General features: G+C 42.7%; 1 protein-coding gene across 1 annotated transcript in view; it reads left to right on the top strand.

Moving 5' to 3' along the window:
- The window catches only part of PDE9A (phosphodiesterase 9A), a 68449-nt gene that overhangs the window by 26103 nt on the left and 15863 nt on the right, over window positions 1-26483 (top strand). The window contains exons 5-10 of the mRNA XM_044442688.1: window positions 2715-2769; window positions 4216-4286; window positions 9574-9658; window positions 15690-15771; window positions 17476-17550; window positions 22220-22306. Coding sequence (XP_044298623.1) covers window positions 2715-2769; window positions 4216-4286; window positions 9574-9658; window positions 15690-15771; window positions 17476-17550; window positions 22220-22306 — 455 coding nt within the window. The remainder of the gene's footprint in view (window positions 1-2714; window positions 2770-4215; window positions 4287-9573; window positions 9659-15689; window positions 15772-17475; window positions 17551-22219; window positions 22307-26483) is intronic.

The raw sequence follows: 26483 nt of genomic DNA, 5'->3' as shown, positions 1-26483 counted from the left end.
GGCAGGAGCAGGAGAGAATATTTAGATGATTTCTAGATCTGTTTTCCCCAACCAAGGAACCTGTCTGGTTAACCCACGGTGGCAGGTTTAATTAGCAGCTGGCTCCTATGTTTTCTGGCAGTGTCTTCTTCCTAGATCACCTAGCAGAGCCCAGTTTAATGTCTGCAAACCTTTCTCTCCCCCATATCATCATAAGACTCTGACTATGCAGGCATCTTGGCTACACCACACGGTCAGTCTTTGCCCCTTCCTCTCCTTGCTCCACACCATCCACAACCGTAACAACATGACATGACTAGGAACTCTGGGGATCGCCGAAGCTTGCATGCTTTGATGATCTTTGCATTTGCTTAATGACGGTTTTCCACTCTGTGGCTGCCCACTCCCCTTGCAGCCAATACAGGAGCCTTTTTTAGGGGGAGAAATATCTCTGCCTGCCTTTCAAGACTGCTAATCTCACCACCACTGAAAGAATCTGAGCAGCAACCAATCTTTGTTTCTTAATCTCCTCAAAGCAGTTGAGATAATTTCTCCAGTTGTGTGCAGTGGATCAGGGAATAAAGAACATAAGGAAGTTTAAACTGTATTGGGTAATTATGGAGATAAATAGAGCTACCATTGAAGTATCATTCTTAAGTATGGCCAACATAGCTCCTGCAGGTCTGAAAAGAGACTGTAGCTCCTCTATTCTTTTTTTTCCTTCCTTCCTTCCTTAAGATCCCTGCAGAGAACACAGGATCAACAGGGCTGGCCAGGCAGCAGGTTGGTGCAACCTGCTTCAGGTAGTGTCAGGAGGAGAAGATACGTGAAAGCAGGGACTGGTGGATGGCTGGGGTTTAAATTTTTCTCAAGTGTTGTGCTAGTGGCAGATGGGGAGACAGCACCACCAAGGTGCTTTCAGCCAGCCCTTTGGTAAGGCTATCAAAGCCAAACAAGGCTGAACAAGGTCACTCAGAGGTGTCTTTGTCGCCTCCAGACCAGCTTCGCCTTACCCTTGTGCCGATTCCACATCTGTCATGAGAGACCCAATTCCTGCAAACTGTTCATGAGCCCAGGCTGTGGTGCCAGCTAAACTGACACCTCCTTCAGCAGGGCACCATTTCCCAAACACCCTGGCCCAGTGCTGACAAGCTCTGCCTGCAGCTAAAGCCAAGTCCGCCCAGTGCTGATGAGAAAGCAACAGTGTTGTTTCCATATTCATCCTGCACAGACAGAAGCAAATTTTGATGATGAAATCACACAAGAGCTTGGAGGTATAGAAATATGGGAATCCATAGCAGTTTGTCTGCGCAGGCTCCTCTCCACCCAGGCACTGCTGGGTTACTCCAGGAGTCCCACACCTCTTTCAGCCCTCAGGTTTGCCTTCCTCTCCATCCTCTTCGCCACACTAACTGGTAAAAACTGCAAAAATATCAAAAAATGCCACATATCTTGAGGGAGGAAATGACATCAAAGAAAGAGATATAAAAGGTCATTGACAGCACTATGGGATCATTTGTACCCATGTCCCAATCAAATATACTATTGACTGACCCCTAAGCACATTACATGTTAGTCATTTCCCTTTAATCCTCTAATCCAGCTTCTTATCTAGAAAAAGAGTTGATTGGCTTGGCCACTTTTTTGTCCTCACTCTGGCTAGTACCAAACATCTTTTATGTGAAAGATGCTTACGCATTCAGTCCTTGGCATTTTAAAAATGTTCTTTCTCTCTTCCACACTTCCTTTCATACTTAAAGTGGGGGGACCCTAATAACATCTAGCTATTGATGAATAGGTGACTTCATATCAGCCAGTGCTTTTCACAGACTATGAAATACAAAGCTTGAAAGTGTGTTATGAAACTGTTCTGAAAAGTAGCAGTAAAATAGCTGCTCCCACATTGTATGCTGAAAATTACTTTCCAAAACTCCCCTGGAGCATGTGACTGCAGTACTTCCTCTTTTACCTGTAAGATTGATCTATCTATCGAGAGAGAGAATGAGAGAGTATGTGTGCTTGTCACTGATTTGAATACTTGATGAAAACATGGCAAATCCAGGACAGCAGGAAGTCTGGCATAATGAAGGTTATGTGGAGCCATCAGGACCAGACTTTGGGGCAGATGACCAGGGTAGTACTGAGCAGAATAAGCAAGAGGGCCTAAGTGCAGAAGGGCTGCTTACACACTTTGAAGTCTGTGAAGTCACATTATGAGCTAAAGAGCCCCCTCCCCCAGCCCTGGGTAAGAACATTTAAGTTCAGAGTCCAAAATAACCTAACTGCACCACTGGGTGCTTCAAAGTAATTGCTTCTTCTGGAGAAGAAAGATCAGTTTAGTTCTTTTCCAAGAATACCTTATGCATTAACTAAACGCTTCACCACTAAGGTGATTATTGTGTGACTAAAAGTAAGATTGCAGAATTACACTACTGACAATACCATTATATAGGTTATCAGTCTTCATGCTTCAGAACTTTTGTGTGTGTGTCCTTTTTATAGCATTGCACAACACTTCATTTAAGAAAAAATGTGACTTAATTAACAGTGAATTAATAGACCTTCTAATCTGCTCCACAGAAGCAGTTCTTTGATTGGATGAGGATGGCCCAAGCTCATTTTCTTGGCCAAGTTTATCTTTATACAGACTGCAATTGTTAATATGGGAGTTGTTCTAATCAGCATTGGAGTCCTCCATTATTTCTCATTATTTTATTTGTGGTTTTTTAAAACAGAGAAAGAAGAATTGTTCCAGAATTTACTGGTGCAGGTGTCTGAGCAATTCTCAAGGTAACAGCATCATATTATAGTTAAGCGATGACGCCATTTCTTCTCAGATAGTACATCAGGACATTTCAGGACATTCTTCAACAGCCTGCTCTGAAATAAGTCCATCCATTTTGGTTCCACTCTTCTGCATATCCAAGCTGAAATGCCTGAGTCATTTACAAGTGTATGCAGATAGTTACAAAGAGAAAGACAAATTCACTTAAGACTGCACTCTTGTACATGCTCGCTTGCTTGGATGAAAGTCCTGGCAGATTTGCTGTCAAGTAACTCCCCCTGCCACCCCCCCCCCCACCCCCACAACCTACCCAATTACACTGCACTTGTTTGTTCATGTTGCAACTGGAAAGAAATAATTCATCTATGCTGATAAAATCTACATTTGGTAAAAGAGATGCAGAATATCTACTTTCCAATAAGGCAGTTCAATTCCTTAGCATCTTTGTAAGTTACCTCCACACTTGCAAAGGAAAACCAGAATCAATTTAGCCAGAATCAAGACTAGATGATTATGTTAAGGGAGGGAACTGTTGTAAGCCAGGTTCTCCTGCTGCCTTTGCACTTCCAAAACACAGACTGCTCTTTGGCCAAAGCTCTTTATTCTCCAACGCACTTCCAGTAAGCACAACCAAAAAAAGCAAGTCTCTGAGCATGCACAGAGTGGTTTGTTGAACCCTTAGCAACTACTTCTGAGCATTCTCCTTTTGTGTTCCCCTCTGGGATGTCCTTTATGGAATCGGGCAAGTCTCTTCTGTGTCCATTGCCCCTCTAGCTGGTCAGCCTCTCTCCTGCTCTTGCATCAAGGGTCAAGGGTCACGCCAGACTCAGCTGGCTACAGGAGTCCCCCCACACACCCTCCCTGCAGTTGTAAATCCTGACAGTTCTCAAAGTTCACCTGAACACCTGGGGAAGGTGTCCTTGAGATAAGCCCCTCTGCTTCTTCCATTTCAGCACCTAAGAATTCTGGTTCCCAGGGGCCCTCCTCATCTGACGAGTCCATATCTGCCTGACCTTGGAACATGCGCCAAGAATGACTGCTCCTTTCATTTCCAACAAGATCACTATTTAAAAGCATCAGAAGAGCCATCCTGGATCAGACCATCTAGTCCAGCATTATATTCACGCAGTGGCCAACAAGCAACTGATGTGCATAGGCAAAAGGCAGCAATGGAGGAATAATAAGCATGTATAGCTTTCTCCTCCAGGAATGTGTCCAATCCCCTTGTAAGCCATCCAACCTGGTGCCCATCAGTACATCTTGTGCAAGTGAATTCCATAGTTTAGCTACATGACATGTGAAAGAAGACTTTCTTTTATCTGCCTTGAATCCCCTCCCAGATGTAGATTAAAATGCATGCCAAGATTAGCTTATCTATGAAATTTAAATGTGCACCTATAAAAATAACGATATGCATTCTTATTGAAGGCTTTTGTTCCCCCCCCCCCCAGGGTCTTTAAAATCGATGAACTGAAAACAGAAGTAGCTAATCACTTGGCAATGCTGGAGAAAAGAGTTGAATGTGAGTGTCATTTTATTATCACTTTGAGTTATATATGTTGATGGACATTTATTCTACCTTTATCTTTTTGAGGTGCAAAACTGTATCAGAAAAGGAGAAGAAAATACCTATAAAACATACCCTTCACTTCTGAAAGTAAAAAATCTGGCTTTGTATCTTACATTACTTGGTTAGAATAATACCCAAAATGATGACATACAGAATCACCTCTATTTGAACCCAGTTCATAAACAAATGCAGCCCGTTAAACTAGAAAGGTTCCTAGTTGAACTCCTGTATCTATTTACTTTAGAGGAAATCCCAGCAACGTCCATTGCACTTATTTCTGAGTAGGCATTCATGGGATTGTACTGTCTGGTCCCCAGATCAGCTTGATGTCCATCTTCACAGAGGGCTGCCGTCCTCACTCATGCTTCCTCCCAGATGTAGGCCCCATTCACCTTCTGCCTCCCATTTGCTGCAGCATCAAATAGGCCTGATTGCGTCCCTTCTGATAGGGGCACCCTGACGAAAGCCCCTGGCATCCTGCCTTCTTTTCACCACTGCATCACATGCCTCTCACTTCAGCGCAGCCAATGAGGTGCTCACTAGCTCTCTGTCTGTCAAGCAAGTGAAAGGGAGAAAGCGTGGGGGGGGGGGGGGATTGCAGCTGGTGAGTATGGTGGTGGGAAGGATTCAGGGTACTTTGCCCAAGGGTCCTCAAAAACTGGGAGAAAGAAAGAAGGAAAGAAGCAAGTTGAGTACCTTGCCCCTTGGGAGGAACAACAGGAGAAGGCTGCCCTGCTTTCACTTGCTTCTTATGGGCTTTCCCACAAGCAATTGGCTGGCCAGTAGTATAAACAAGATGCCCACAGGGACATGTCTGATCCAACACAGCTCTTCCTCTGTTAGAATCACATCCTGGTAGCCTAGCAGCCTCAGCATGCAAGGATGGGCAGTAAGGGCATGGGAAGGGAGCTAGTCAAAATGACGATGTTCTGCAGCTATGCGGTTAGAACGCTGGACCGCATCAATTAGGGGTGACCCACCATTTTGCCCCGAGGGCTGCATGTGGCAGCAAGTCAGGGCCGCAAGGCAGTAGTGGATGTGTCCCGAGCCCGCCCACAGTGGGTAGCACTTGGACTCACATGCAGAGTCACCCACAGGAGAACTTTAGCAGGATCTTGACAGGAAAGTAAAGCAAGAACTTCTTCAGGGGCATCATTCCAGTTGCTGAATAAAGTGGAGTGGCCGCTTGTGAATATCGCAAAAGGAGGAAATGCAGCACCAAAACAGAGGGCCATAATTTGCATAGCATGCATGTGTTGATTTATATGTATAAATGAAAACTTCAAATAATTATTTTTACTTAAATGGAAGCATAGTAGATTTCACTATACGGAGGAAGACTATGATGAGGTGAGCTGTGTGCATACCTGCTCACTCTACTGAGGAGCATCAGTTCATAGGGTTCCCTTTATTTAAATCAGAACTGGACAGAACAGCCTTTCAGAGGAGGCCTTCAAAGAGAGGACAGCCCTCTGGCAGGAATTCAAATGTAGAACTGCCCTCCCTAGAATAGGGCACCTGGCTACCTTGGGCAGGTGCCTGCCAGGGAGAGGGCCTTTTTGGTAGTGACCCCTCCATTATGAAACATTTTGCACAGTTTCCCCTGGTTCTCTCTCTCTGGTCTTTTCAGCCTCATGAGAAGCCCTCTCTGTCCATTCAAGCCTCTTAAATACTTTGTATCATTTGGGTCACTCAGACTGAAAAACGGTGCATTTTATCATGAGCTGTCTTGAGTTTTCTCGTCCTGTTTTATGTGGCTTTGGATACTATGGTTTTACGCTCCACTTTGTATTTCAATTGTCTTTATGGTGGTTTACTGTAAACCAACCAGAGAACTTTGTTATGGGGGAGCATACAAACGCTGTGAACAGACAATACTGCATAAAGGCATTTTTGCGTGTGAACTGGCTGCCCATACAGATTTGGCCATTTTCACCCCCGCCCCTCTCTCTGGTAGTGTGGGTTGATGTGGTGCAAGTTGCGAAAATTGTGGAGGGAGCTGTTTACACAAGTTTGCTCACGCACAGGGAGTACTGTACACAAACGCACGGTATATGACTGGGCATGACCTAGCAGAACAAAGGGCATCTCTGTCTCACTTGGATAATAAACTTGGAGAAAACTCTTCCTGTATTCATAGGATTCTGCTAAGACCCCTCCATTCCCTGTTTCCTTATCGGGAATTAAAACACTGCATGGATGTCCCTGCTCTTCATCGCTTGCCCAAATGTAGAATGCAAGTAAAAAGCTTGTCATGAGCTGAGCTTGTCATGGTGGCAGGACATAATATATGGAGCAGAAGGAAAATGTGTGGGGGAGGAGCTACCATGTCCTAGCCCTGCCCCTGGCCAGGGCAGGCGTGGGGGGCTGGCTTTACCCCCTTCTGAGATATTATGATTTTCCCTTCCATTAACACTAACGGAGGAGGAAAGAAGCATGCCCATTCCAGGGCTGGTGTGCATTTTCACCCTTCTCAGGAAGGTTCTGGGGAAACGAAAAGGCTTTGCAACATGTGGATCTCCTTCCATGCCCTGCCTGTCTCTCCTCCTGCTCTCAGAGTTCTGCAGAGTAATGGCAGCAAAGGCTTCTGCCAGGATGTGGCTCCTGTGGCTGATCTGCTCCTCCTCCTGCGAGCAGGAAGTGCTGCAGTATCCAAAACTCCCAGGGAGAAGAGGAATGTAGCCATGAACTTTTTAAAAAATATTCCCATATCATGTGAAGACTCAAACCAGAATCAAGTATGAAAATTATAGATGTGAGTCACATATTGTCACTGAATTACATCCACACAGAAAATCTAGGAACTATTTCAGAAATACGTTGCTTTCTTCTGGAATAGCATAGATAGCCATTTGGAAATGGTGCTTTTAGGAGTTATAGGGAGAAAATTAACTGTATCCAACTGTTTTGTTTTAGTCATGTAGTAGGAATGTAGAAGCATGGATAACAGTTTCACCATGTTTGTGTACAAACATAAATGTGTGCATATAATAAGGATCTGCCACCTTGTAAGTATTTAGTGTTTTATCACATCCAATATTTTAAAGTGTCTGATAGAGTGTTGGTCTTGATAAAAGGCAAGTCCAGTGACATTTCACAAATATCCCTTACAGCAGAGGAGTAGAATTAAAATAAATTTAAAATAAATGGAATTAAGCATGGTAAATGTCAGCTAGTTTTGGCATTAAAGTGACTTTTCTAGCTTGTAATAATCTATTGAATTCTACAAATATGTGTGAACCCAAAAGGTTGAAAATTTACCCTCTAAAATTACTAAAAAATTATTACTATTACATAATTTTGGTTGTTTGGTGTCTTTTTTGCACAATATCATGGTGAAGTCATAAGCAACCAAGTATACCCATTTTAATAAAGCTGAAACAGGCATTAACCAATGATCCAAGCATTACCCCAATAGATAGAGACCGAGGATGGTAATCAAGGGTTGTTTCTATGCATTTTCCCAGTATGCATGTTCATTGTGTGTACACCCTACGGGGAGCCATGGCCAATATTCTCGCTCCCTGGTATATGATGCACATACGGCAGGCAGAGGAGGCAGCCACGTCATGTGCACTCTGTGACATTGAAAGTCACTCAGATACAGGCACACGTCACTCAACATCCAGTTGGTGAAGGGGTCTGCTTGCTGGTTCCAGTCGGGTGTGGGGGTGCTACTGTGAATACCGCCCCAGCCGTGCTGGGGATCTGTTGCTAAGCTGCTTGCAGACATGATGCGGCCAACGCAGAAATATTTCCGGCAGGTTTGGATGTGGGACTGTTAGATGTACATCAGCCTTGGCATAATAGACACAGGATGTACCAAAAAGGACTTGGTGCATAATTACTTTTCATTTCAGTGTTGTGGAAGTGGGAGCCCAGTGCTTTTTCGTGGCATCATCTGCTGCTACACAGGAAGAGGGAGAGTCCAGAACACACTGTCACTGAAAATTATCCAGAAACCTTTCCTCTTTATCACTCTTCCAGTGTGGGTGTGTGCGCATAGGCATGCAGGGCGGGGTGAGGGGGAGGTTGACAGCATGAGAGGAACACCTACTTCATTAAAGGGATGATGACTCCTGAAGGAAGTTTTATGAAAAATGGAAATTGAGATGTGGATGGCGAAGCCAACTGCACATCATTCTGTCTTTTAATCAGATGTGTGCCATGAATCATGAGCTTTCATTTCTACACTCCTCTGCTTTTCCTTTCCTTTCTTCACCCACCCACTTCAGTGCAGTGACTGCAGCTGCAGCTCTTCTTTTCCTCCTCATATGAATTGTTAATGCCACTTCTGGAGCAGATCTGCTTGACTTTCCTGCCAGGCCACATGGGAGGAGGATTGTCTATGACATTGTGAGCAAATGAACTCCAGTTAAACAATTATAAGTTCCCTTGAGTTTCCTGAGCATCAGCTTGGATGCACAAGCAGTGAGCCCAGTGAACAAGTGGGCCATAAAGTAATCCTACTGAGAAGGATATGTACATTTTTAAAATGGCATTGAACCTTCAGCATTCAAACAGGAGAGAAAGGTGAGGAGCCACTTATGCGTTTGAAGCATGTATGAAGCCCCTTGGAGTTTGCAAAATCCTTTCCCTTTCGCACAACCTACGCACAAAGCAAACCAAACTTTCGGCTGTGTTGCAAAGAGAGCAGGATTTGCTGTGTTGTTTTCAAAGCTAGCTTTTGATTTGATATTTAAAGAATCACCTCATTTTTTTTGAAGTAATTGACAAGAACTGAAATTGCTTTCCAGTTTGGGGTTTCTTTGTATCAAGCATAGGATTCCCGCAACTTTCTCTTCCATACTGAGGAACTTTCATGTCCCCTATTCATTTAATGGGGTGTTTTAAGTGCAGCGAAACACATCTGTTAATATACAATATACAGTGCTTCAGATTAACATATCATTGCAGCGGCTTTGTCTGGTGCTTTCATCTGTTCACATTCTAAGAGAGGGCCTCCAAAAAGCAGCAGAACTGCTAGATACGGCACTCTGCACGCAATAGGTATTGTTGCAATTGCTTTTGTGATCTCCTAAATTCCTGTTGCTTTTAACGATTTATGATGTTGGCAGCACCTGCCTACAAAGGAACAGGTTTCGGAGAAAAGGACCGTTGAGTCACCGGCAATGCAAACTCCACTGTTCCAGGCCTTTTGAAATTCTGCACAATTACTGAAATGAGATCCTTCAGGCTTTGCCATGGTAACCCCCCTGTTGTTTCACTTTGTTGACAGTGGAAGGACTGAAAGTAGTGGAGATTGAAAAGTGTAAAAGTGACATTAAAAAGATGAGGGATGAAATGTCAGCCAGAAGCTCCAGGTAAGTTCTGCTTTTCTTGTTCTGGACACTGAGAAAAGTGATCTCCTGGAGCTGTTTTTCATTTTAAAATGCTCTTATGATGTGAACCTTAGAATGCTTGCTTAGAAACAAAACCCATGGGATTCAGTGGGGTTTACTCCCAGGTAAGTACACATAAGGTTGCAGCCTAACAAGCATATGAATTTGTGGTTGCTGGCCATCTGTTTTCTAAATGAAAGGCTTTTATACCAGAAGTGGGGGACAAAAGACCCTTCGGGTATTCTTGGATTACAACTCCCTTCAGCCCCAGCCAGCATATCCAACAGTGAGGGATGGAGAGAGTCACAGTCCAGCAATGTCTGAGCACCTACAGATTTCTCATCACCGATCTATAATTTACCAGTATTACTATCAAGAGAGGAGATGTTTGTTTTGTTTAAGATCATGTGGCAACTTAATAGTTAAAGAAGTTCATTCCAGATGACTGGAAAAATAACTTTCAGAGAGATTAACATCTTGGTTTCCTTATGTTTACCCATCCGGTAATAAAGAATTCTGGCCCTAGTTTTATGCATAGAACAAAAAATTCTTCTGCCAAGAAAAACATTCATTTGCTAAGAGACTCACTTATTTTAAATGGACCTGCTCAGATATGAAACATAATCTGAGAAAATATCACAGTATACACACAGCAACTCCTTTTGTTATGACCTTATACTATGAGAGAATGTGCATGTTATATTTTAACCCAGAAACGAGGCATTTCCTTTTCAGCAGAAGCCAGTCTACTAATCTGACATATTACCAAGTTTGGAGTTGTAATTAAAACAGCAGCAGATTCCTGCTCGTTATGGTAGGCAGCATCAGCTGGGGCGTCAGACTTCCCCTGTCGCTGGCATTGCTCATTAGGACCTGCATGTCAGCAGCTAAGACATGTTTAAAGCTGTTATTAAAAGCGGAGGGTAGAACATAGTTCAGAAGCTTTACAGAGAAAGAACTCTCAGAGCAAAGGCATGCCTTGCACTGGCTGAACTGTCATGGAATCCTTGGCATTGCAGTCTTGGGACCCAAGGCATGGCGAAAGAGCCCAGGGTGCATTTGTACTGGTCAAGTACAAATTTGCAGGTCACCAGTTGTAGAAAATAATGCTAAAGGTAGTAGAAAATCCACATACCCGTCAGCTTTTGTAAACCAGCCCTCTCAATGGCTGTCCAGCTGCATCTTGAATGCCTCTAATATGGGGAAGTCCATCACATTCCTTGGTCATTGATTCCATTGCCAGATGCAATGAAGTGAGGCAAGAGCCAAGCTAGTCCAGGGATCCTCATCATTGGGCATTTGCTCAGCTCAGCAGAGGGCATGTTGCCAAACCCTGGAACCCCTGGCCCTGTACCTGCCCTCTTTGTCTGCTGCCCTGCCTATTCCCCTGCCTTCTGTGTGTAAGGGGGCACTGAGAAGCAGCAATGGCTTCTCCTCTGAGTGACTGTGCAGATTGGGCCCAAAGGGAGCAGAGAAGGATTGGCATCAGTGATGGGAAGCTGCCCTGCAGACAACTTTTCAAAGGGACCCTCAATGTTTGGAGCCCTCCTTAAAGCAGAGTGCTACTCTATGGACCCACACTTTCAACTCTATATACGAGGGATAAGGCAGGGATGGAAAAAGAGATCCGAGACTAAGCATTAGCAGGGACCATTGGCAAGGAGACAGGCTGTGCTAAAGGGCAAGGTGGGGTGCAAGAAGCATCAGGCAGAGGGACCTGATCTGTCCCTCTTGGGCTTCCAGTACAGTCCTCCAATATTTTCCACACATCTGGTTTGCTTCCCCCAACTGCTGCTTGCTTGATTGTTTCCAGCACATGTGCATTTTCCCCGCAATTCTAAAAGGTTGAAAGGCCTTTCATAAAGATATACTGGTAGTAAGATATTTAAGTGACAATATGGAGGCATCTGTTCATTTGGTGTGTTTTTAGTTCCACCTCTTTTGCCTTTAGCACTGCCCAGCACTGGGATGTCACACTTGAATCGAGCTCCTTCTCTGTACTTAGGGGAGACAAAACTAGTTCATTCCACTCCTCCCTTTACACAAAGCATTGAACCAGAGGCCACAGAGTTGGTATTTCATCCAGCAGTTCAAATTTAGTCTAGCTGGTTGTTCTAAGTAGCTAGAAGAAGCCTTTATTTCCAAAGCTGCACATGCTACAAATGATGTTCCTTCACCCCTAATTATTACCTGTCAAGATACTAAATGGAGTTTCATTTTGGTTCAGAGCCTGCTTGTTCAATACACAATTCACCAACTACCTTGCAGTACTGTTATTACCATTTAGAGGATGAATAAGCCCAAGTGCAAAGATCTATCTTAGAACACTTTCGTGTCCTCTTTTAAAAATTAGTATGGAAATCTATATATCTGGTGGGTCACTTTACATTTTGCACTATCCTTTAAAGACCAGTAACAGCAACAAAAAACAGTTCCAACTTTTGCAACCCAGATTTCAAGCTTCATTCTGTAATGTGTAGAACAAAATCTCCTGAAGTCCTGGTCTACTGATATATCAGTACACAGTTATCTCCCACACTGAGGGGTATCTGAGAATGCCTATGAGCATGTAGTCCCCTGGGCACACGTGTGACACTGTTAGGACAGAATTACATATATTTTTCCTTATTTTGTGATTGTGAATTTGCTTTTTTTTTGGTTTCCTGGGAAACTGCTGCAAATTATATCCCTCAAAAGGGTCTTCACTGCAACCTTTATACCACAACACATTCAATTTCTTCTTTTCATTTAACAAAGATCACTGTAAAACATTCACTGTATTCTCAGTGACATGGTTATTAGTTTGGGCAAAGAGCACAGTTTAAAAAAAAAGTCGTTTCTGAAGCTTGCGTAATATTCTACCATCTCCAGTCATTTGCTGGGAATCATTCATTTATCCTCTTATGTAAATTGGAAAAGATAGGGCGTGCTCCATGTGCATGTGGCCATGAAGAAAGGCCTCCACTGAGCTTACTGTGTAAAATAACAAGACACGTTGTGTACCCCAGCTAACATGGCTAAGCAGTTTGCAGTACTGGCACATGCCAGCCTTAACAACGCAAAAGCAGCCCGATCATTTAACTGCTAGGTAAACACTTGCGCCAAGAGGTAGACAGGTCATGAGGTCACAAGATTAAGCAACAGGCCTCCTTTGCCTTCCACTTCAGGAAGGAATTTGAGTTGCTACCGTTTTCAGCATGGAAGTGCTGCGACTGGGAAAGCTGTGCCTTTTGTAATTGTCTAGCAACATTTATACTGCAAAATGCAGAACTGAAAAAATGTGTTGCAAAATAGCTGGAGTGTCAAAGAAGACACAGTCTTGCTTGATGAGGAAGTGGTCATTCTGACCAAGTGCAAAAGCAAATTGAAGGCTCCTTACCTCATGTCATGCGTTCATGTTTAAGTGGTAAGCAAAGGGGCAAATGAGGGATCCCAACGATGTAGATTTAAAGTGGAAAACTTTATATCACAGTGATAAAGAGGTTCCCTTGCTCAATGGACAGTGTTTGTAAATCATAAATCATGGAAACTAACTGGGCTCTTCCAGTCTTGGCCTTCATAACACTATAACATGTTCACTTTTGCTCATTTGTGCACTCAAAAAAGCAGGACATTTTGCAAGGTGGACACGAAAGAGATAAAGAAGGAAAGGATAGATTCATGTTTTCCAAGGAAAAGAAACAACTGATGATAAATTATTGTAATTCATTAGTATGATAAATCTTCTATCTTTGCCCATCATAAGCCAGTGTTATCCCATGACTTCCTGTTTCTGCAAAGTCACAGTTTTCTAACATGGGTTGTTTCTTCCTATCAGGGCATTGCCTTGCAAGTACATGGTCAAAAACCTTGTCTTGTAAAGATTGTGCATTGGGGGCTCAAGACCCCTGAAAAGAAAATATCTTTTCTAAACACTGTGGGTTTATTAAAGCATTTTTATGCACTTGAAAATAGCTTCTCCATTGTTGTTGGTGGTGTTGTTTTGACCCCTGGCTTAAGGCATATTGATGTACCAAACTCTGCTGTAGTAGCTCACTCTCCAAATGCAACATATATCAAGTTCCAAACCAAAGAATAACGAAGCCTCCTCCACCCCCTCCCCCCGAAGTGCACAGTGCCTGATACAGAAAAAATGTTTAAATAGAGAGTTAAGAAGTCACTTTTCCCTCTCTTCAGGTGAGTTCACTTATAGCCCAGCCACATGTATGGCATCACCTAGCCCCTATTGGCTAGGTGCTTTGGGTGCTTTCTAGTCGCAGCACAGGCAGGCAAGTTCTGGGCACTGACTACAAAGGAAGAGACTGAGCATGCTCACTTCTTGAGCTCTGCAAGTCTTTCAGACTGTTACAGATTTCCCTTAATAAACATATCTGTAGTCTCTCCATCTTTGTATTTCAGACTTATTTCAGTGCTAAACAATACATGAAACAGAATCTGATGTATAAACTGGCGTTGAGCTCACATTTATGTGTTACATATCATATACTTAGTGTAAAAATGACACAAATCAAGTGCTTTAACACTGCAGTCCTAGAGGTTTTCTACACAAGGCTGTTTATTGGCTGTATCTGTTTTCGGTTGCATTGCAGAATTGAGCTCTTGAGGTCTACACAAAAAGCTTTTTCTTTCCTGCCTTTTCACCACATAACCTCTAGGTGGCGCTATGGTATAGTGAAATGACATTATTACCCTAGTGGTGGGGAGGGGATATACCTTTTGTTTCACTTTCAAAAAGAATACTGCATTTCCTACTCTAGCCCCCACCCCTCGCTCTGTCCTGAGAAAGTGCAGTTTAAAAGCAAAGCAAAACTGGAGGGTCACAACATATCTAAAATATTGTGAGTGAAGAACAACAAGTACATAATAAATACTTCATGTAGAAAAGCTCACTACACGCTAGTGAGTAAGTCCCATTGAACTCACTGGAAATTACAGCTAACTATGTTTGGATTTGTAGCTCAACGTGCTTAAGTGTAAATAAACATCATTATAATAATACAGTGTTACTTTGGCTCATGAACTTAATCCATTCCAGGACTTTGGTCGTGACCCAAATTGGTCATGAGCCGAATCAAATTTCCCCATAAGGTTCAACGTAAATAAGGTTAATCCATTCTGTAACCATTCTTTAAATCAGAAAAATGTGAAGCAAAGTCACAACAACAAAGATGGCGGCCATCTCCCCCACCACCCCAAGCACAAGCACGGCCATTCCCCCCCTCCAGCACAACCGATATCACGCCTGTCATCCCTGCAGGCGCCCGTCATCCCGACACGCTGGGGGGGGGAGGCGGGGGGAGAGACAGGTGTGATCACGGGCACACTGGGGAAGGGAGAGCTGGGGGCAAACGGTGCGCTGGGGGTGGGGAGATGGCCGAGATCACAGTTCCCTTCGTGCACGGAAGGCCTGCCTGATCAGAGGCGCGCTCCTGCAGGAAAGACAGGCGGAATCTCAGCCACCTCCCCCATGGCTCTGCTTGGCTGCTCTCGTCTTTCCTGCAGCAGCGCGCCTCTGATGCATTCATGAGCCAAAGTACCACTGTATTAAGTTTCTTTGTTTCTTTGAAAACTGGATCTTTGCTCATTTGGTCTGGGTTAATCATGTTTCCTCTACAACATAGAAAAGTATACTAATGTATTAAAATATCCAATAAACACATCTGCAAGAGCTATAGTTCCTTTTTTGCCAATATGCAAATATCCTTCAAATATCATCTCTCTCTTGCACACACACAGACCCTGCAGATTCATGGTGACATTTAGGGACCTGACTTTGGCAGAGGCTGACACTGAGCACAACCTGCATTCTTTAAGTGGGGTCCCTTTGCTCCCAACTTAATAGTTCTGCACAGCTGCAGACATGTCTTGTTCTGCTGTGCAGTTCCCTGAGTGAAAATAGCTTTTCTGGTCTTGAAAATCAATTACCTTCAGGATAACTATCAAGTGAACCTGTTTTTGCAAAAATACTAAGTTTTGTATAAATGCTGAGGGCTAAATTTTGTTTTGCACACAGGACCAACTGCCCGTGTAAATACAGCTTTCTGGATGAAAACAAGAAACTGATGCCTCGAAGGGATGTACCATCCTATCCCAAGGTACCACAAGATACATAAAAGTTCAAAATAACATTTTAGAGAGCACATTGTACTGTCAGTTGATAGTATGCTTTCCATACCTGTTTATTCTTGAAATGTCTCCTACCCAAATGCTACCTAGATTTATCTATAGAGCTTAAGTTGCCATTTGCTTTCTGCCAAAGAAGGTGAGAGTCTGTTTCTTCCATGCTTAGATAAAATATTTAAATTGGCACATCATTTCTAAACAACTTTGCTATGATTTTTAAACATTTCATCAAATGGTTACTTCCAAGTATTTTGCTTAGAAACATAGTATTCAATACTAAACAAGGTGGCATTTCATTGTGCTAGAGTGGGGAAGTTACTTATATTGTTGTTATTACTTAAATAAATAACTGGGTTATTTATTTAATAAATAATGCAACATGACATCTTGACATGCACAAACATATAACATTTGCTGCAATATTTATCAGTAGCAGAATGTCACCTGTTTCAATTATGAGCCGAATAAATTTGTGAAGTACATTTTCTGACTTTTAGCTCAAGCCCACTGGGTCAAGAAAAGTCCTGTCCCTACACTCTCCCTACCTTTGCTTTCTCTCCAGGGGATATTCCTCATGTCTTCCTTGAAGGGGAGCTGGCATTGGCTTTTCCTCTGATTAACAATCTCTTAAAAACAACCTCCATATGTGGCTTGCTGAGAGGGGTTAGGATGTGCGGGGGGTGCATCAGATTCTTCAGCTGCATAATGCCCTTCAACACCATTTGCGTTCAAGCGTGCAGTCGGGTTCAAGGTGGACTTAGTTTCTCAGTGAGAATGTTTGGTGCCCTCTGGGATTATACAGGTGATGGATGCTCAATTTGAAATGTGGGAGAAGTGAGAAGCTTCAAAAAGGAAAGAAAGCGGGTAGGTGGATAAGGTAGCCACTGATCCCCAAAAGACACGTAACAAATATTTGCATGGATTCAGACAGGGGCAGTGGAAACACGTGTGTTGACCATGCACCTCTTATTCTAACATGGCTGCTGGCCATGACTGAGTGCTTGGCATTAGTGAAAAAGGATCCATGCATTCAGACAGCCGTATATAATGTCTTGTTATTTTGTGCTGTCAAGTTGTTTCTGACTGATGACAGCCCTATGAATGAAAAGCCACCAAGATATCCTTTCCATGACAGCCCTGCTCAGGTTTTCTAAGTTCAGGGCTGGGTCTGCCTTTATGGAGTCGGTCCATCTCATATCTGGTCTTGTTTTTCTTCTGCCTTCAGCTTTCCCTAGCATGATTGGGTTCTCCAGTGAATAGGCCATGCTGGGCCAGGTATATAATGCCAGGGCTCCTCCACTTGATTGGTCCAATTTCCCAGTTGATCTGAATCACATGCTGCAAACACAGCTTCCCACTGGGGTCCTGGCAAGCTCTGAAATGTAGTCATCATCCAGATGCATCCCTGGTTTGGCCTAGTATTTGAGTCTGTAACACTTATTTAATAGCAAGGGCAATATATTCTGCACAAGTGCAGAGTCTCCCTCTCTCTCTCTCTCTCTCTCAGCTGGTAGCTGCTCTTTGAAAACAATTACTTGAGCTAAGCCCCCAGCTCTGATTCATGAGAAGTCCTGGCTAAGGGAGAACTTGAGCTGAGTCACTGAAATGGCCGATCTAGAGATAAAGCAGATACTGCTTACAACAGTAATTCATAACCCTAGATTTTTTCTGTGCAGTACATGCTTTCTCAGGAGACCATAGAAGCTCTTAGGAAACCAACCTTTGACGTCTGGCTCTGGGAGCCCAATGAGGTAAGAATGCCAAATGAAAACCAATCCCTGACATCCCATCCTGTAGATGTAATTTTGTGGTCTGTTCATGAGTATTTGAGGACTGGCACTTGGACATATTTGTTGCAGGGACAACAATTTCAAAATTTTCTTCAGAGAAATGACTAATTTAAAAAAGAAGTATTTTACTAATGAGTGCAGCCTGAGGAACTCTAGAACTAGATGGAGCAGCAGACTTACGTTGAAGATGGTTGCCCAGTCATTTCGTGGACAGAATGATGGAAACAGGGCTGGAGGAGACCTCATCGTCCCTTGTTCAACCCGCTGCCTGGGGCAGAAAATCCAAAGCTAGAGCATCCCCAGCAGATGTTGGCCCCATCTCTGTTGGATACCTCCAGCACAGGAGAGACCACCACCATGCCAGCTAATTAGTCCCACTGCTCCTATGCCCAGAAGTTTCTCCTGATGTTTAGTTGAAATCGACTCTCCTCCAGTGTGTCATATGGGCAGGATGGCTCCATCTGTAGTAGCAGAGTTCAAGTCTTTGCCTCTTCTATATTAGGCAGCCCTTCTGGCATTTGAACAGTGCTATGATGTCTTCACTCAGACTTCTTTCCAGGTTAAACATAGCCAAACATAGACTTCCCTCAGCCATTCATCATTTTGTTCTAAAGATTTATAGACCACCCACCCAAATAGGTTCCAAGGAAGTATTTAAGCATAAAATCATGTGTGCAATACATTAAGAACACATCACTCCATTAAAATTGAGTGGAATTAAAGCAAAACTCATCGATCAGCTAAAAAGGTACAGCCAGAATGAACTATAAGCATGCCTCCTCCCCTAGCTCATCACCACTGCCAAAAAAATGATCATCCAGTGCCTAAAAGAATATTATATTCAACTGGCACCAGTTCGGTCTCCAGCACCAGCTGGGATTCCCTCAGGTGAACACTGGAGAGTCAGGTCAGCATCATAGAAAAGGCCACCTTCTTCATGTTCTGAGGACACTTTCTGAAGAGCCTTATCTGAGAAGGTGAATGTACAGGTAGGCTGGTATAGCCTACCCGGTGCCCCTTCATGTATTTGAATTACACACCTTTTAAGGCTTTGAAACAAGCACCATGACCACTGTTTGCCCTACTGCTGCCCATCTTCACTCTCTTCCTTGAATCTGTTCCAATTTGTCCATATCCTTCTTAAAGAATGGTGCTTAGCAGATAACTGTTGTATCACAAAACTAACAGGAAAAGTAGTACTTTCTTCTGATAATGTATAAGCATAGGAATGTATTATTCTATTCAATATCATGTGCATCAGCTAACTCTGTTCTGTAGTCCAGACCTTAGCACAGCTGCCCAAATCTAATTCTCTGCTGTTTTTTCCAACATTCCATTTCAAGACTCTGGCTAAGGTCAGACTCAGTAGCTTCAAATATCAGCCAGTTTTTAATCCCCTCTGCCCTGCTTTGTTTACCAGCATGATGAAGAGTTCTGGAGATTTAAAAATATACTTGTGGTTTTATGCCATTTTGGTTGGCCTAATAAAGGTTGGCCTTCCTCTGCATTTTGAAATTGGTTTTCAGAACAACTTTTCACCCCAGATTCTATTTGTCCAGCTAACGGAAACACATTGTTGTGTCACAGCTACTGTTATTTCTACTTTCATTTGTACATTGGCAATATGATTTGTGCTAATTGGTACAAAAAGTAGACTTCAAACAATCATATGGCCTGAGTGCAAGAAGTATGTGAAAGTGCTGCTAGATTAGATTATTTATCTGCAGTTCTAATGAGAACGCCGAGAGAGAGAGTCCGTCTGGCTGATCATCAATATGTTAACGCAACTCATGGAAAAGTGGAATATGTGAGATATTTTATTTTTTAAATGGATGTAGCTGGCTCATCTTGTTTTCCATACCTTTCTGACTGGCATGAGTTTACAGGTCAAGCAAGCCAGATGGAAATGTACCTCTAAATATGGGAAGAAATCTGAAATTTTCCTAATATTTGAGGTGGAATCCAGAAAGCCATGACAAGAGTCCCTTCCCTTATCTCCCTATTTCTGAGGGCTAGGAACCCTCCATAATGCAATGGGATGTGTGTGTCGTGAGAGCAGGAGGGAGAGGACTCCTGGAAACCTTATGCCGCATTTAGCATGAACAGAATTGGCATCGTGCAAAAGGGGCTTTCTGGACCCCAATTCCTACTTCCAAAGCTCGTGGCCTCATGTTCAGGTCTCAAGAAATAATAATTCCACTCCCTTCTGCTCTGGTCAGGCTGCATTTTGAGTACTGTGCCCAGTTCTGGAGGCTATCCTTAGAGGACATTGGCAAATTGGACCATGTCAAGAGGAAAGCAACCAGGATTATGAAGAGTCTGGAGCCAGGACCTATGAGGAGCAACCACAAGAGCTGGGTGGGTTCAGCCTTGAGAAGAGGAGATGGCCAGACATGCTAGCAGTCTTCAAATATCTGAAGTGTTCTGATACATACAATGGAGCACAGATGGTTCCCTTACCCCAGAGGGAACCAATGGGTGGGAATTTTAGAAGGATCAGTTTTGGCTAAGCATTAGGAAAAACTGCCTAACAGAATGGTTCACAGTGGAACTGCTCAGCAGGAGATGAGCTCTCAGTCAGAGAAAGCATTTAAGCAGCGACTGGCTGGCCATCTGTCAAGGGATGCTGCCATGCATCCTGTATTGTAGATCCCACTTGAGCAGAGGATTGGACTGGACTGGACTGGACTGGACTGGACTGGACGACCTCCAAGGTCTGTGCCAAGACTGATTTTATGTTGCGGGCCTATTTCCCAAAATAGCTGATTGACAATGATTCTGGGATGCCAACCCAGAAAACAGAGAAAGAGAAAGCTGCATTTCAGTGAGCTGCCTGATTCATCATACAAGCAGCACAGTGGTCATATAATGGACGCACAGTGGTCTGAAAAATGCCATGCATACCCTGCCTGCTCAGAACCTGTTCATAGCCAGTGTGAACTCAGTGAGGGGTTCAGTTATGTTGGTAGCACTTACTTGGGTTTGTATAGCATAAGTGCTTGCTGCTTTATAGTGCAAAACAATAGCATAACACCCTTCCCTAAAGTATCTCAAGAAAAAGTGTGTTTCTTTCCTCCTCCAGCTCCCACAATATAACACTTTAAATGGAAAAAAGAATATTGCTTCTAATGGCTCATAGGGAAGACAAGTACCTTCAGCTAAAATGTATTTTTATTTATTTATATGCCACCCACTAGTCCAAAAGGATTTTCTAGGCGGCTCATAATAAAATTGATAATTACAAAAGCTAAAAACAACAACAATAAAGCCAGGCATAATAAAATCACAATTTAAACACTAAACATTATCATTATATCAAGTAAGCAGGACAACAAATATCACCATAAATAACAGATCTCAAATCTATCAAAATACACGGAGAAGAGAAACATCTTTACCCGATGCTGAAATGATAGCAATGTTAGCACCAGGCAAATTTCTTTGGGGAGCCTATTCCATAATTGAGGGGCCCTTCTTCTATTCACCATCCCTTTCACCCCCTTATGGGATGGGTCTTTCAAAAGGACCTCCTGCCCTGATCTTAATGGGTGGGCTGGTATAAATGGGAGCAGATGGTCCTTTAGGTTACCGAGTCCTAATTCATTTAGGCCTTTATATGTCAAGACAAGAATTGGGTCTGGAGTACAACTGGCAATCAATGCTGTTTCTACAAAGTTGGCGTTATACAGGTGTGTAAGCTGACACTTGCTACTAACTGCACCATCCTATTTTGAAACAGTTGAATTCACCAGACCATCTTCAAAGACAGCCTCACATAAAGCCCATTGCAGTAATCTAGTCTGGATGCAAAATGACCAGCATATTTCGGTTTTCCTCAGACTCCTTTCCTGAGAACATCTGTTCAGGCGCAGGAGAAGAAGAAATGCATAGCCTATCGCTGTTGCCTGTGGTTGAGAAGGAGAAATACATAGCCCAGGATTGTTCTCTTAAAACAATAGTTTCCCTGTGTACTTTAGCTTCTGGAATGTGCAGATACACCATTCAGTTTCCTGCATGGAGCGTACAAGATTAAATTAAGCACAGGAAGACACCCCTTATATTAGGCAGGGCTCAGTTTCGCCTGTCCTTCTTTCCAGCTGCCATTGTATCCCAGTGCTGTTCTTTTGTGCACTTACAGCAGGATTGGATCGCATTTGCGGTCATTTTATTAGTAAAATGAATGTATGGGGTGGGGGTAAAGGAAGGAGTTTTAATTCGGGTGGACACTTATGAAGCAGAAGACTAAAGTCCTGAGAGACTTAGCTACACGGAAGAGACTTCAGTGTCCCTTCTGCTACATTAAGAACAATAATCTTGCCATTGATTTGTACAGAAGTAGGACTGAAACCTCTGCATTCACACAGATCTCTTTCTTATGGCTTCAAGAAGAGCCATCTAGTATGATTTCATTTAATCCCCATCTTTTGGGGCTCACACAGAATAGGTTGCTCAAGGCTGGCAATGAATTTCAGGGATTAGAAATTGAACCTGATTCCCACAGTTGGCATGCTAGATGCATCTGGTACTACTTTAAGCTACAGAGTATATTGGAGTATGCAATAAATGTATTTTTAAGTGCAACAGTGAGGATAATACAAAAATAACCCAAGAATTCTTTTCCCTCCTCTAGATGCTGAGTTGTTTAGAACATATGTATCATGATTTAGGATTAGTGAAAGACTTTAACATCAACCCTATAACACTGAAACGGTGGCTGGTAAGACATCCATTGAATTTTGTTTGGGGGCTTTATTGGTGTTTGTTTAAACATACAACTGCAAAATTTTACATGTAGATGCATGGGCTCAAAGTTAAAGAAAACTGTTAAAGATAAAGAAAACAATCCATATCAATTTCATCCTGTACTGGCCTTAGATGTTTGGGTCCCTTCTTTAAATGGAAAACTGAGTAAGCTACCTGATTGAGCCATCCAAATTACAAAATGTTTAGAAAGTGACAAAAGTAAAGTTATTTTACTCGAGATGCCTAATGGGTCACTCCATGCCTTACATCAATTGTATATCCTTTTTTAGTTGAGGCATTGCCATCATCTAGTCATGGTGTGTACCTGAAACACCACCTAAATGAACTGAAAATCATGTCGCAGTTGTATGTATTTATTTATTTTTTGATTTATACCCTGCCTTTTTCCTACCAAGGACTCAAGGCAGCTTACATCTCCTCCTCCATCTTATCCCCACAACAACCCTGTATTGCCTCCTGAATAACTATATGAAGATGAGATCATAACTTTGTGCTTCTCTGCCTCTCTCTTTCTGTCATGCACACACATGCAGATGGAGGGAGGGAGGGAGAGTGCTCAACAGAAATTAGGTAAGGGGGCAAGGAAGAACCATGCCGGATCTGTGCAAGGGTCCATGTCATCCTGAGTTCCATCCATACAGTGGCCACCCAGCTGCCTGAAGGACATCTACAAGCAGAATCTTCCAACCCATTTTCCCTCACAGTTGGTAGGCATACTGCCTCTTGAGACTGGAGGTAGCACATAGCCATCAAGTCTAGCAGCCATTCCCTCCCATGATAACCATCCCTTTCATGAATGTGTACATTAAAAGAAAAAAAAACTATCCAAATTGGTGGTCATCACTAAATCATCTGAAAATTAATTCCATAGCATTGTGAGAAGAAGGGCTTTCTTATACCTTTCTTAACACTTCCACTAGTCTCCTTCATGGGATGACTCCACTGGATACTAGAATTATGGGAAAGGGAGAAAAATATCTTCCTACCCAAGTCTCTTTCCACCATGCGTAATTCTGTACACCTCTATCACATCTCCCTTAGTTACCTTTTTTGTAAGCTAAACAATTCCAAATGTTATAAGTTTTCCTCAAGGGAGAGTCTCCCCAACCAGTTTTGCTCAGCTGTTTTTGGTGAGGGACTTAGCTAAAGTGCATGTGGAAGTTCTACTGTACATCTACTGGGTCACTGAGGCCCACATGTTTACTGAGAACTCCAAAAGTGTAGTGAGTGAGGACATCTTTGCTGAAGTCACACTGATTCTTTTTCAGGCAAGCTTTTCTTTCTATATGCATACTAATTTTTATCTTTAATAATGCTTTCAACCACTAATTTTCCCAGAACAGATATTAAGCTATAATGTCCTGGATTCCCCTGGATCTCTTTTTAATTGGCAATACATTTGCTATTCTCTAGTACAGAGTCAGATCTTAGGAACATGTTACAAATTTTTGAAAGAGCAGCATTTTCAGATACCAGTGCCATAACTCTCAAGGAGTGATTTCTCCTGAGGCTGGGGATTATTTATTAACTTGCAATTTTTGTCAATAAGGTTGACAGCTTCATCTTTTGTCAACACTATTTTCCTCAGTTTCCCTTCCTGAAGACATCTGTTCAGGCACATGTATATGTCTGGTAAAGAGGAAAAGAATTAATTCCCTTTCTCTGCAGTTGCCTTATTCTCCTTTAGTACTCCTTTTAGCTCCATTGTCATCCCAAGGTCCAATTGCCCTCTAGCTAGTTTCCTGCTTCCTGATTCTTTATTATTGTCCTTGATGTTGCCAGCAATACAATCCAAACAACAAATACAAAATTGTTGTTGATGTTGTTGTTGCTTTTATCGCTCACGTTCTGGTTCCATCTCCTTTGTGCAAATGTGTGTCTGCTCCTGTTTGTCTCATTTGGATGAGATTTCATTTTCTGAAGGAATTCTCCTTTTGTCTAATCACAATGCTCATTGACAGTGTTCATTAACCACGCCAGTGACCTCTTGAACTTGGTGCTACCTTTCCTAACCTGTGGCACACATTCTATCTGATATCCTATTCGTGTGATGTTGTGTAACCTCCAAGTATTTTGCAGGGATAGAACCCTCCTGATTCCCCCTTTCAGCTTTCTTTTTACCAGTTGCCTCATACTAGAGAAGTTTCCTCTTTTCAGGTCAGATGTGGTGTTCTGTATCAATTTACCATTTAAATGCATATTACATTATTATTATTATTATTATTATTATTATTATTATTATTAGAACATTTCTATGCTGCCCCTTGCCGAAGCCTCGGGGTGGCTTACAACACAATAAAATACAATACAAAAATAACAATATAAAATTACAGTTAATAATATAAAATAAATAAAAAATATAAACGATATAAAAGAAGTTATAAAAGAGAAGTCATAAAAGAAAAGAAAAGAAGAGAAAAGAACTGTGGTCATAGTTTTCTGTTGGTTTAGCAATGCTCCAATCTTGTACTAGAGTGTGGATGACTCCACTTAGGGTCACTTTCATCCTAGTTGGTTCCACAAGCAACTGTTCTAGGCACTGTCCTATGGGCACATTTTCCATCTCAGTATCACCCAGTATTCTGATCAGGGAGAAGATAGCATGTTCCCAGTGCTGAATTAGTTTTGCATTAGTTTGGGGGGAAGGTATTGTCACCCACAGTGTTTCTATGAATTAGTCTGCCCCTTTTAGGCTTTCTTCTCTGCTCAGAGCTATGCTGCCTTTGACGTACACAGCAATGCCTCTTCCAGGATGCCCTTTCTCTGTCCTTCCTATAGAGTTTATATCCAGAGATGACTGTTTCCTACTGGTGTCTCCATTCAACCAGGTTTTCATAATGCCCACTTTGAAACCTTTACAACTTTCATCTTTAAACACCTTTAAAACTTCTTTAAAACTTTGACTCCCAGACCAGCAGAATTCCATGAAAACCAAAAACAAAATCTCAATTTTGGATTGAATTTTATTCCTTCCTTAAGTTTATTTCCATTAAATTGAACTTAATTTAATTTCTGGAAACACAAGAAGATTGAATATGTACACTGAAAAATCACATTTCTTCATCCTGGAACTAGACAAAGGCTGGGAACTTATGGATAACATATGACTAGTTCCTTCCAAAGTTCCCAGGTTACTTAGAACCCTATTTTAGTCCCAGCTACCCACAAACATGCTTTTAAAGAAGTAAATCAAGTAGGAAGGCTCTTGCCCTATTCCTGTCTCAAGTTACAGGCAAGGTAATTATGTTGAATCAAGCAAACCTTCACTGCAAACATCTGTGGTGATGACTCAAATTCTTCTTCTTGCTGTGGTCTCATTATCGCTTGCTGCTCACTGGCTGATCTCTAGGTGGCTTTGCATATTCAGAGAAGATGTAAAAGTGGTTGCCCAGCTTCCTTTTTTGCATTTTAAAGTATTATGCAGAGGTAGAACCTGCACACCTGTCCTTGAAGAAAGAAATTAACATTCCCCCTTCCTGTCCTGCACGCACATCCTGGCAAGGTTCTGAGGTGACCATTTGGTTGGACTGAAAGCTCAGATTCTGAGAATGAGATGTAGGAAGGGGAGTTGGCCTATTCTGCCAGGGATGACAGCTTAGGCTCTGATAATAAGACAGTTTTTGAAATAAACTCAACTCCTGCTGCAGTCCAAGGCCCTGGGTACCTGTCTGTGCCTGCTAGGGAAGAAATTAGTTCAAGGGCAGCCAAGTCAACCACCCATGGGAACAAAGAAGAGCAACAACATCCAGAGGGGGGAGATTTAGAGATGTGGAGTCTATTGGATAGAGAACGCCTCCTGAGGAGGTGGACCCAAGTGGCACAGTCAGAGGGTGGCCCAGCTGGGGTCTCAGAGGGAGGAACACAGGGGTGCCCGTTTCCACAGTGCTCCTCCCTCCAGAGACAGGCACAGAAGGATTAATGAGCAAAGCGTTGGGTGGAAAGGGCCAGAGAGGGTTCAAATTTCACTTTGGGTATGCTCAGAGACTTACAAGTAAAAATAAAGACATTTGGAAAGACGCACTGGTGAGTTTGTTACTGCTAGGAGAGAGTGCTCAGCTCACAACCCCAGTGATTCCAGATGATTCTTTTTATCCTGCAGTGGCTCTTCCTCCATCGTGAAATTTGATTGG

The sequence above is a fragment of the Varanus komodoensis genome, unplaced genomic scaffold (assembly GCF_004798865.1).
Source record: "Varanus komodoensis strain SLA01 unplaced genomic scaffold, ASM479886v1 scaffold4, whole genome shotgun sequence".
Lineage (NCBI taxonomy): Eukaryota > Metazoa > Chordata > Lepidosauria > Squamata > Varanidae > Varanus > Varanus komodoensis.
Note: the sequence above shows the minus strand (reverse complement) of the source record. Positions and strands in the feature narration are given on the sequence as shown.